General features: G+C 34.0%; 2 protein-coding genes and 1 non-coding gene across 3 annotated transcripts; 1 reads left to right on the forward strand and 2 right to left on the reverse strand.

The window, feature by feature from the left end:
- Window positions 1-2,888: 2,888 nt before the first annotated feature.
- On the reverse strand, window positions 2,889-2,961 carry TRNAR-CCU (transfer RNA arginine (anticodon CCU)). Its single transcript has one exon. It is a non-coding gene; the product is annotated as a tRNA-Arg (tRNA).
- A 53-nt stretch (window positions 2,962-3,014) lies between these two features.
- LOC25499546 (uncharacterized) lies at window positions 3,015-6,196 on the forward strand. Its single transcript, XM_013594833.3, has 8 exons — window positions 3,015-3,230; window positions 3,305-3,505; window positions 3,608-3,749; window positions 4,307-4,377; window positions 4,659-4,686; window positions 4,790-4,916; window positions 5,441-5,540; window positions 5,831-6,196. The coding sequence occupies exons 1-8, from the start codon at window positions 3,017-3,019 to the stop codon at window positions 5,923-5,925; spliced, it is 978 nt and encodes a 325-aa protein (XP_013450287.2). The 5' UTR covers window positions 3,015-3,016; the 3' UTR covers window positions 5,926-6,196.
- Window positions 6,197-6,770: 574 nt separating this feature from the next.
- Window positions 6,771-8,091, reverse strand: LOC25499547 (ubiquitin carboxyl-terminal hydrolase 13). The gene is made up of 3 exons (XM_024769637.2): window positions 7,964-8,091; window positions 7,736-7,895; window positions 6,771-7,577 (listed from the first exon to the last, which is right to left on the reverse strand). The coding sequence occupies exons 1-3, from the start codon at window positions 7,964-7,966 to the stop codon at window positions 7,273-7,275; spliced, it is 468 nt and encodes a 155-aa protein (XP_024625405.1). The 5' UTR covers window positions 7,967-8,091; the 3' UTR covers window positions 6,771-7,272.
- Between the last annotated feature and the right edge of the window lie 3,875 nt (window positions 8,092-11,966).

Here is an 11,966-nt window from a genome sequence, read left to right on the forward strand (position 1 = left end):
TTTTAAGTAGAGCAAATGTTTCCTGGGTTGGACAAAAAACAGGCAGCAAAGATAGTTTAGATTCTTTTACTATGCAAGTAACAAAAGTACTTTTTCTCTCTATAAGAGTATGAAATTTGTGTGAAACTGCTAAATAATTATACAAAGAGAAGCCAAACATAAATAATGATTAGCAAGGCCTTGAAAAACACAAATTAAAAACTAAAATGGGTAAAACATCCAACCTAAGGTGTGGAAAAGGATCGTACTCCTTCATAAACGCTTCCTTTGGAGTGGTTCTAAGGGGGGCTACCAAGATTTCGCGGATTTGGGTGGTCAGAGGTTTGTAAGTCTAACAGCTAAGGCGGACTCGGGGTGAGAAATTTGTGTCTTGTTAACCTTGCTCTTTTAGTTAAATGACGTTGGAGGGTTAGGGTTTGTAGTGGGATATTTTCAGATGGTGGCGGCAATCAAAATATTAGTTTTTAAAATATCATGTTAATTTGTGGTTCTTCAAGAATGATTACAGTACTCTTTTGATGTCTATCTCAAGGACCACAAACAACTTGTTCTAAAAGACTTTGAAAAAATAACTGCATAAAGTAAGGGACAAAACACAATGAGTTTTGAAAGAGAAAATGGAAGCAAATTTTAGAAAATCTTAAAAGAACAAAACCTGCCGTAACTGAATCCTAAATAAAATAGACAAAGAAGACACATAACACACCTTAGATTTTCTTCAGTATTTTGGTCATAGTATGAGACCATCATTTGCATTTTTTTTTTTTTTTTGTGAAATAGAAGAGTCAAAGCTCAAAAAAAACTATAAAACGACTTAGGCAAATCACCCCTAAGACAATCAGACAGAAAATCTGGAACAACATGAAAAACATTTAACTGATCAGAGTCTAAACTAAGCCCGTGTTTGGCGAGAGAATCAGCTACTTGATTAGCTTCATGAGCAACATGTATCCACTTGACTTCATCAATTACACAGCTGAGTTCAAAGATCTGGCGAACTATCTGATAATAGGTCCTCGACGGAGAAACATAACCCTGGATCATATTGATAGCCCTAAGAGAATCACTCTCAATAATCACATGCCTCATCCCTTGATTCTTTGCAAGAGCCAATCCATGATAAATTCCCCAAAGCTCCGCAAGGACTATAGAGCAGCGACCCAAGTTTCGAGCATAAGCCATCACCATACTTCCATCATAGCTCCGAATGATTCCTCCACAAGCAGCCATGCCAAAAGCAAAGGTCACAACACCAGTACAGTTAACTTTCACCCAATTCACAGGGGGAGGAGACCATGAATTAATAGGCGCACGATCAAGGGTTGTAACATTCGAGCCATGAAAACACATAACATACCTTTGAATCCTTTTAACTTCATTAGTAATAGCCCGAGGAGCATGGTTAAAGATGAAAACAGATAACACACCTTTGATTTTCTTCAGTGTTTCGGTCATAGTATGACACCATCCTTTGCAGTTAGTGTCCACTTTAACAGCACAACTCTGTCATGAAAAAATCTGTCATGAAAAAATAATAATGAATAGTCATAGTTATATACGAAGATCAACAAGAGTTTGTCGGTAAATATTTGAAATATAAGAAACTACATATTCAAAGGAAATACAAGGAATAATGTAAATATATTAGAGTTAGATACTAACCATGTTAGATTCCACTCCTTCGTGGAAAAACATTCAGACTTGTTAATTTTTTAAAAGCAACGAGTTGAAAGTTTTTTGTTGGGTGAAGGGGAGTTAAAGGTTGAAGATGAGAAGAGAACAATGACAACAAATAAGAGAACAATGGCAACAAATAGGGTTTTATATGGTTTCTATGGCGAATATTTTTTTTTATAGGAAAATTCTATGGTGAAGTCACGAAAATGACTTTTTGGGTGAAGTTAACACTATAATATCAAAAATGTTGTGAGTAACACCCACTGTTTGTACAATGGCATCAAAAGTTCAGTCCCTATAGTATCAACAATTCATCAGACTAACAAGAATACATTTAATCTAATTTTATCCTACCTTGTTTTAAGTGTAACACCCCACAAAGTGTAACACTTAAAACTATCACATAATATCATCAACTATGTTTGTATGTTAAAGATGTCAACGATAAAATAATATTTGTAAGTCCAAGATGTTGCAAGCATTACTGGATGAATCATTCAACTTATGTTTAACATAATTTTTTTTGTTATAACGTAAAATATAACAAAATTATTCAACTTATATTTACTCTTAAAATAAATCATATACTCTTACTAAAATAAAAAAATAAATATAAAACACCAAATTAAAATATATCCCTAAAATTTTAAACTATAACATAATCATCATGCAAACATTTTAACTAAATTAATCAACTAACATCAAATCTAAAAATGATTTATAACATGTAAATCTAATTAAAAACTAAAATAAATATAAAACAACAAAATAATAAATAACCCTAAAATTCTAAATTATAACATAAACATCATGCAAATATTTTAACAACATTAATCAAATAACATGCACCCTAAAAATTAATTATAACATGTAAATCTACTCAAAAACAAAAAAAATAATAAATGAACTCAAAAACTAAAAAATAAAAACATTTATAACAACTAAAATGTAAGTTAATAGCATTATAATTACTTACTTGTGTTTTTTAGAGAGATTTGTGAAAGAAATTTGAAGAAGATAAAATGAATAATGGATGAGAGAGCTTATGTCAGATTTGTAGCAGAAAATTCTCGGCAGTTAACTACTGAGAGGGCAAAATCGTATTTTACTAGTGTGGCACAACCTTATCAAATGTGGGAACAGCAATTCTCAAAAAATTGATAGAGCACATGGGAAAGCAAAATAATTAAAGAGGACAAAATAATAAAATTCGCGCCAGGTAGGGGTCGAACCTACGACTTTCTGCTTAGGAAACAGACGCTCTATCCACTGAGCTACAGGCGCTTGTTTTGTTGATTTATGATTAACATAAAGATATTAAGGTTAGAATATATTTGTGATGTTCCCGCTCATTGTTCCATCAACAAGAAATTCGAAAACCGAGCTGCAAAGTTCAACCCAATTCTCACTCGGAAGAAGAAGAAGCAATTCAACAACAATGTCGAAAGATCCAATTTCAAGCTTCTGCAACGAATTGGAATCATTCTGCAATCATCTTCAATCCTCTTCCGACGCTCTTATTCAATCCATTCATCGCAGACCTGTTCCTCTCAGTACTCTCTCTCTCTCTCTCTCTCTCTCTAAATTCCCCTTTCCGTTGATACAATTTATAAATTCTTCGATACAGATTCTACAGCATCTACCTTCGTACAATGCCTCAACCGCCGCGTTTCAACTGCAAGTGCCGATCTCGAATTGCTCGATTCAATGTCTGGTACAGTTTCGTTTGAAGAGCTTTTAGGTCACTGCAACGAATTGTACAAGAAGAATCAAACCGATCTAGCTGAACTCGAAGATCGTCTAAAAAGCTGCTACGGTTACGTTCAAGGTATTTGTAAGAATGCTTGTGATTTATTAAGTTTTGTTTTTCATGTTTCGTAGTTTTCTGTTCGTGATTTGATTGAAATTTGTTTCGTTTTTTTGGATTTAGTTCCTGAAATTGAGGAGGAAGATGAAGATTACGACGTACAAGCGCCGCAGGTTTTGGATGATAAATTGGACAGTCCCTCTTCTTTCTATGGATCACTCTCAATGGCCGATTCTGGCTTCAAGAAGTTCGAAGAAGATGCTTTGTATCCTTATATCTTGCCTCCCTTTTTTCTTAGACTAAATTTGAAGACTTTTTCATACTTTGGTTGATCTCTAGGTTCCATATATGTTTAGAATGTATGCATAGATTTTTTTTGGGTACAATAGAATGCTGAATTTATGAAGATGTAATGTTAAGTCCTGGATAATTGCAAATAAAAATCACATAGGGTAGTCCTGTTGGTTCAGCCAGATGGTAAAATGTTGTAGGGACACAAAATCTATGAAGCATATTCTTAGAAATCGTGGTTGGGCCTAACACAACCCCACAAACCGGCTTGAGAGGTAAGGATTGCCCCCACTTATAAACACATTGTCAGGCCATGTCCTATCCGATGTGGGACTCTTAACACATATACACGACACTGACACGTCGACACCAACTATAACTTGAAAAAATGATATGATTGAATGTGATAGCTTTGTAGTTTTCCCTGGAAACTGCGTTATAGCTTTGGAAAAGATTAACTGTTAAATTACATTGACTCGTTTGATTGGTTATGGTTCTTGAAAAGCTGGTTATGTCCTTGATTCTCTTTAGAATTGATGAATCTTTAAGTTTGAAACAGCTTGGGCTATCAGATGCATGTCTAGCTACTTTAGCATCTGAAGGTTAGTGGATAATATCAATTTTCTCCACAGGCATGCTTGTTACTTACTAGGATTTCATTTTAATGCTTGTTTTAGTTGCAAGGTTCTTCTTTTTCTTGTTAACATTGTTCCATTTTCCCCAGTGGTTTTGGTTTTTTAGACTGTTATTTGTGACTTTTGTTTACTAGTTTTTGTGGGCACTAGCAACATTGTTGATTCCATGAAAACTAGACCTGGCTTCTTGATTAATTCATGTTGCTAATTCCATTTTTGCCACTATCTTTCTTTATCAATGCTTGCAGGTAATGTATCTTCACAAGAACTTGAGAAGTAAGTTTAATTTTGTGGATATCATTTGCTGTTGAGGGGCTTTTTGCACTTCTATTTTTAAAATACCTGCATGATTCTCACTCCTCAAGTTATGAGTGAACAGAGTACCTAATTTAGAGGGAGACAACGAGAATTTGGAGTCAGCTGAAGCTACCAGCTCCACTTTAAAGATATTAAAGAGCGAATTTGAATGTCTTCCTCCCTATATGAAGGGTCTAGCATCATGGGAGGTGAGGTTTTTTATGGCTTTCAGTATTATGTGTTTATATACCAAAGGGATGCTAGTTTTTCATAACCACATTAAGGAGAGTTAACTGGATTTTGCCAATTTAGGGCCTGTTTTTCTGTTTAAGGTAACTCATTGATTTACTATATTATCAATAATTATGAAAATGTTATCTTATTTTCTATATAAATATTTAAAAATAGTTTCTTGTATAAATATTTAAAAACAAAGAAAAGTAAACACAATATGTTATTTTGATAATTATAATGAAACTAGAAAATAAAAATAGAAGCATTTCCTTAAACTAAACAGTCCTAAAAATCCAGGTCAAAAATTGTAAGTTATATGTAAAAGGTCTGAACTTTAACAGTTGCACACTAATCAATAATCATGTTGAAAGTTTCTGGACATTAACATCATGTATGATATATTGTTGGTGTTTTTCTAAGTGATGCTTCTTAGATACTTTGGACTGATTCTGTTATTTGCCTAATTTTTTTGGTTTCTTTGTGTGATTTGGCCTTCTAGGATCTACTTGTGGCTGTTGATAAGATTAATTCAAGCCTAAGCAAGAAGACCGATGGAAGTAACTTCTTCCGTCAAGATGATATTTCTTCATTTGATTTAGGTAGTTGTATTGTGCCATCTTTGCTTCTTCCTGATTCGACCATTGCAAAATAATAATGTGATGCTTATGATTTTCCATTCAAGATCCCTCTTTAGCATAGTTTAATCATCCATATGACCTACAATTGGGAATTTTTTTTATTCCAGCAACTTACCATTCATATACATTAAGCCACTCCACAGAAGCAATTTTTTTTTTAAAATAATTTATGGGAGCACCTGAATTCTAGCCCTGAGCCCCTGACTTACCACCTACTATTTTATTCATGATGCTGCCGTCTGTTTTTTCAGGACCTAAAGCAAGATCATATTTGCTGCTTCTAGTGCGCATGAACCGTATGGTCGTTGAGACGGTTGATGGTCTATTATCATACAGAATATTGTAGATATGAGATTCAACGGAAAACATTTTACTTCTTCTGATTTGTCCTTTTTTTAGTTGTAACTTATGTTCCAAGACAAAGTTTAGTCTCATCGATTGAAATCTTGAATGATTTTGGATGTTTAAAATATGATCCATTCCTTTTGGGGAGATTCAGTAATTAGTAAAGCGTCCAATTATTCTTTCTGCTTGTAAGTTGTAACCAAAGTATAATATTTATCTTGTTATTTGGTATTGGCAATGTTAGTTGATGCAAGATAAGGTGATTCAGGTTTTATATGTTTTTTTTGCCATGGAGGTCTGCCACTGTGTCCTGATGGAAGGATGTGTTCCCTGAGAAGGGCAAAGACAATAGGCAAAATAATATTATGAATCTTTAAAACTTTAAATTTTAAAATGCATTGCAATCTACAACATAGGTAGGCGATTTCAATTTTAAAGACTATAAAATATACTGTACAACATAATGAAAACTCATGTTCATTGGCATAGCTTACATTTATTGATATGGATTTTCACTAACATCACATATCTTATGTAATGTTTGGCCTATCTTTTTATTAACTTATATTCTCTATAAGTGTAAATGCAGGGCCAAACACATTTCTCTAAAAGCTCCAAAATTATTAAGCAGCTTAGTTCCAATCAATAAAACTATTCTCTTAATTCTTATACTTCTGTATTATTTTTCAATGATCAGCACTTCTATTTTTCTTGATTGGGAAAGACTGAGAGACTCCAATTTGGACTACTATACCAAAAGCAAGCAAAGGAAATAAGAAATGACTTGTTAATTAGGCCAGAAAATATATTTTCTTACAAAAATTTCGAGACAAAACATTCAAGAGATCGAAATCCACTTATATCAACATGCATATTAAGATATAGGTTTATGGTTTAACAAATCCTAGTTCAGCATCCAAATCTATCTCTTCGAGATCCTCTGCTATCAACATCAACACGTCTTTTGCAGCATAAAGATTCACATTTACAGTCGCCAACTTTGCCATCAGCCTCTCCTTTTCCATCTCAAGAGCTACCACATTATCCTTTTGCTTTTCTACCTCCTTCATTTTCTCCAGAAAACTTTTCATTCCCAGGGCTGATTGAACATGATACTCTAGCCAAGACAAATCAAAACCAAATGGCTGAAGTTCCTCCCAAAAAATTTGAAGATCCATACTACAAGATAAGTCATTCATATCTTTCCCTTTTCTAGTCTTAAGGAAATAAAGAACTCTGCCCAAAGCAGTGAACGCCCATTCCCTAAACTTGCATTCTTTTCTGCTGGGACTCAACAAGTGAAGGGTGCAGAGAACACACTTCTACTAGTAATGAAACAAAGTCTTTTTCAAATTTGTCCTAAACCCTTGAAATCCATATGTTCGCCTTGATTTTGGCCAGGAACTTCTAGCATTGGCCTTGTGACTTCAACTTCCAGATTTTCAGTTTGACCACTAGATGTTGAGGAAGTAGTTAAGCTAGTAGCTTGATTCACTTGCTTTTTGTATTTTGACTTATAAAATGAAACCTCTACACCAACAATACAAACATCTTTTACAAGAAACCCACTATGAGGATCATGAAGAACAGTTGAAGAGACCAAAGATCCAACACCCCAGCCATTGGAACTTGCCGTGAACTCGTGTTGAGCCTCTGGGAAAAAGCATGAATCAAGAGTCAATTAAACTACTCTAAAGGAAAAATCTTCTAACTTATATATTTATTTTCTTGATTTGTGTAAACTAACTTGAACAACACATAAAAAGAAAGGGAAGAAAATGAAACCACAATAACAAAAAGAAAAAAAATACCATCAGAGAAGATTGTCCTGTTGCTGTCGACCTGGTTAAGTACAAACAACTTAAATTTCACATGTCTGCTCCATCCTTTAGACATGTTAGCAGTTTCCACAACACTCAAAAAAATTGATAAGTCGCCTACATTGTCACCCCATTGATAAGAAGTATCTTCCTAAAGCAAAAGCAAAATCAGATCACTAAATTCTAACATGTGAGAATTTATTCATACAAATAGCATACCATGGATAGCCACCTAGCACAAAAGGCTCAGAGTAAGTCCCCCCGTTCCAGCGAGAGAAATTCTCAACATTCCATGTAAATGTCTCAAACTTCTCAACAATAGATTGTTTATGCTCCGTGTCTCCAAACTCTACTAAAACATGCAAAACCAAAAAAAAAACATATATTTTATTTAAGAGAACAAATTCTGGTAGGAGAGTTGATAAAGAGCATAAATATCGGTTTAGAAATACCGTGTCTTTACTTAGCCAAAATACAGTGTGTCAGAAATATGTGGTTATTTGGGTTTGAAAGGGAAGCAAAAATTTGCCACCGTTCCACTGCAATACTACGGTGGTTTAAGAATAAAAAAAATATATAAAGACATATTTGTCACATTATGATTGGTTTATTGTGAGTTTAATGGGACCCATTTTAAAGTTTTAGAAGAGTGGTATAAATATTTAAAAAATTTAGATGAGTGGTTTAAATAATTGAGAAGTGTGAAATAATATAATGTATTATGTGGGACCTATTTATACCATTCAAATGAGTGGTATGAATATGGATGCTCTAAGTATATAAACATAGAACAACATTATCCAAAACAAAAAAGCCCACCTGTCACACTCAAGATTGTCAAAGTCAAGAGTTTAAAAAATATTGTTTTCAATGTAAAGTTTCTACTTTTTGTTTTCTTAACAAATGCCCTTGTGATAGCAACCCTAAAAATAAAACTAACAAAGAAGAAAGTGAACCAATGTGATTGATGAGATTTAAAAAAAAAATTGGTTAAAACTTTCCCAGTTTACCCAAACATTGGTGACATAATATCAATCAATATCAACAAGTAACGAAAGAGTTTCCACATTTGGACCTTGACCTTCTGGCTTTGGCATTGGGACTTCCACTTCTTTAAGACCAGTTTGACTTCCCAATGTTAGGGAAGCAGTTAAGTTAGCTGCTTGGTTTGTTGGTTTCTCATGGCTCGACTTACTAACAAATAACTCCACACCAACAACACAAGCATCCTTCAAAATAAACCCTTTGTTAGGATCATGAAGCTCAGCAACAGTCATGAATGATTCGAAACCCCAGGAATCCTCACTTGCATTGAGCTTGTGGTTAGATTCTGACAAATTCATGTATCAAGAGTCAATTTGGTCGCATTAAAAAAAAAACAATGAATGCATAAGATAATGATCAAAACAAAGCGTGAAAATAATTATTGCTAAAAAAGATAATGATAAGAAATGAAGTCTCCAAACGAGATATGGAAAAATGTTTGAATTACTCTTTTAAAGTGAAGTGAGTAAGTTTGACATACCTCAAATAGACTATGGAAAACCAAAGAAATTAACAATTCATAATACCTTCTGTGATTGTTCTGTTGGTATTGTGCTGATTGAATACAAGTAACTTAAATTTCACATCTCTGCTCCATCCCTCGAGCATACTGGCAGTTTTCACAACCTCCAAATAAATTGATAAGTTGTCATCTTCTTTGTTGAGTTTGTTACCCCTCGGAAACAAACTAATCCTCCTAAACCATAGCAAAGTCAGATCAAAACACAGAAATGTAATAAATTGTGTCAAATAGTGTATAGTCTATGTATCCACTCGTGGGAATTCATTCATTCAAAAAACGTACCATGGAGTAAACCTCCTCGGTGTTCAAGCAAGAGAAGTTCTCAACCTTCCACGTGAATGTTTCAAACTTCTCAACACTAGAGTGTTTATGCTCCATTAGTACAAAAAAGACAAAAAACAAAAAAGATGATTACCCACAAAAAAAGAAACTCTGCAAGAGGATCTAATTTGTATTCTTATTGGCCATTTTAATTCAATTAATGCATTTCATTTATTTTTTAGTTTTTGGCGACCATAAGGAAGTTCATGGGTCTCTTTAATCTACTCCGTACATAGATCCTCTCATTCATAAATTACGGTGTAAATTACTCCAATGCTAATTCACGAATCTTTTCAATGCTACGGAGCATAGAGATCCTTCCATCTCATCAATACCTCTAACGGCTAGCCAGAATTAACCTTTTTTGTAACGCCTTGTAATGGACATTGATGGTGTGTGCCATTTTGTAATGACCTTCATCAACTGATCAACGACTCAAAAACTAAGCCTATAGAAGGCACCATTCATAAAAACCAAAATTCTGATCACTCAATATCATAATCTTTGTCATGGTCTTAGACACCTCATGTTTCATGCATACGTGTTTGGACTGTCTGACTCACATCCAAAAAACTACGGTTTGTGAGAAACTGAAAATTGTTGCTTTCACTTGGCCGTGCATTTAGCTAGTTTTCATGAACACCTTTTAGAGGGATCATGTCATACATAATCTAATTTGATTTATACTATAGGCCTGCGTGAATTGATTTATTTGAGTTTATCTACTAATATAAGTTTTACGAGACTGTTTGGGAGAACCTGTGAAAATAGTTTATGACAATATTCACACTTTTTTTTTTTTGCTTATTTTCATAAGTTCTTCGATATAGCTTATAAAAACAGCTTATAGCATATACAAAAACAATTTAAATTTATCTTTTCTATAAAAACAGCTTATGCAAAGAAGCATATCATGATAAAAGCAGTAAATATAGTGTTTATCCAAACAGGCCCTATATATGACCTTCAATTGGGAGTTCTTTTTATTCAAGTAACTTAGCATTCATATTATAATAACCACTCCAAATTGTTTGTGGGAACACATGAATTTTGAGAGAAGACTTACAGCCAACCGTTTTATTTTTGATGTTGTATGTTCTTTCAGGTCCTACAGCAAAATCATATTTGCATCTTTTAGTGCACACTAGCCGTTTGGCTGTTTAGATGATTAATGGCATATTATCATACAAAAAGTTATAGATATGAGATGCAGCAGAGTATGGTTGCCATCTACTGATTTACCTTTGCGTTGTCATTTATATCCTAAGAAGCACTAACACGACACACATACACAACAGATAACAAAGTATATTCTCATACGCAATTGAGCAAGATAATAGTTTCATAAATCAGACCGTTCACAGGCAATCTTAATATCAAAAGATATATTCATAATGAAAGAATAGTCGTCGTGAATACCTAACACTTTATAACTTCTAAACCAAAAAACAACCATGGTAAACAAGGTATAGTATGTTAACCAGATAAAAAAACACATTTCATATAATGATTCAAAATATAATACTATGAACGACATTGAAATGAATCCATACATAGCTATAAGTCTATGGTCTCCAACTCCCACATCCCAATTCAGAATCCAAATCTCTTTCTTCGAATCCTTTCGTTTTCAACAAATTTCTTTCCATGTCAAGATTTGCCCTAGCAGCAATCAGCTTTGCCTTTAGCCTCCCCGATTCCAGCTCTACCGCAGCCACATTGTCCTTCAACTTTTCAACTTCTACGGCTTTCTCCACATAGCTTTTAATTCCTAAAGCAGATTGAACATGGGGATCAAGCCAAGCCATATCAAATTTAAACTTCTCAAGTTCCTCCCATAAAACTTGAAGATCCTTACAAGCCTGGTCATTCATGTCTCTCACTTTTCTAGTCTTAAGGAAATAAATAACTCTCCCCAATGCAGCGAATGCCAAATCAGTAAACTTGCGACTTCTCTTCGATGGGCGCTCACTGAGTGAAGGATTATCAGAATATGTTTCCTCCATTTGTCCTACACTACTGAAATCCATAAGTTCTTCAATTGAGGGTGAGAACAACACTGCATCAGTAATTATTGACAAATGGTTGCTGATGCTAGATCAGGCTATATAAGTTTTTTTTTCTTTTTCCCAGGGAGATTTGCCACTGAGTCTTGAGGCAAGCAAGCTTGACCTGAGAAAAGGAGAAGGGGAAAGAAATGGGAAAAAGTAGGTAAATGAATCTTAACCTACAAATTTTAAAATGCGTTGCAAAGGGGTAGTTCAATAGTATTGTTTTCACACTATTTTTTGAAAATAAATCCTTAAAGACATCGAGAACCATAAATATTTCATA

This window comes from Medicago truncatula, chromosome 7, assembly GCF_003473485.1.
Source record: "Medicago truncatula cultivar Jemalong A17 chromosome 7, MtrunA17r5.0-ANR, whole genome shotgun sequence".
Lineage (NCBI taxonomy): Eukaryota > Viridiplantae > Streptophyta > Magnoliopsida > Fabales > Fabaceae > Medicago > Medicago truncatula.

Excerpts from the sequence above, each read along its gene's own strand:
- LOC25499547 (XM_024769637.2), bottom strand. Across the intron at positions 7,578-7,735 it reads CAGGACAATCTTCTCTGATG|AGGCTCAACACGAGTTCACG; the intron begins GTATTTTTTTTC and ends GCTTTTTCCCAG.
- LOC25499546 (XM_013594833.3), top strand. The coding sequence starts at position 3,017 with ATGTTCCCGCTCATTGTTCCATCAACAAGAAATTCGAAAACCGAGCTG. Across the intron at positions 3,750-4,306 it reads AAGTTCGAAGAAGATGCTTT|AATTGATGAATCTTTAAGTT; the intron begins GTATCCTTATAT and ends GATTCTCTTTAG. Across the intron at positions 4,917-5,440 it reads AGGGTCTAGCATCATGGGAG|GATCTACTTGTGGCTGTTGA; the intron begins GTGAGGTTTTTT and ends TTGGCCTTCTAG.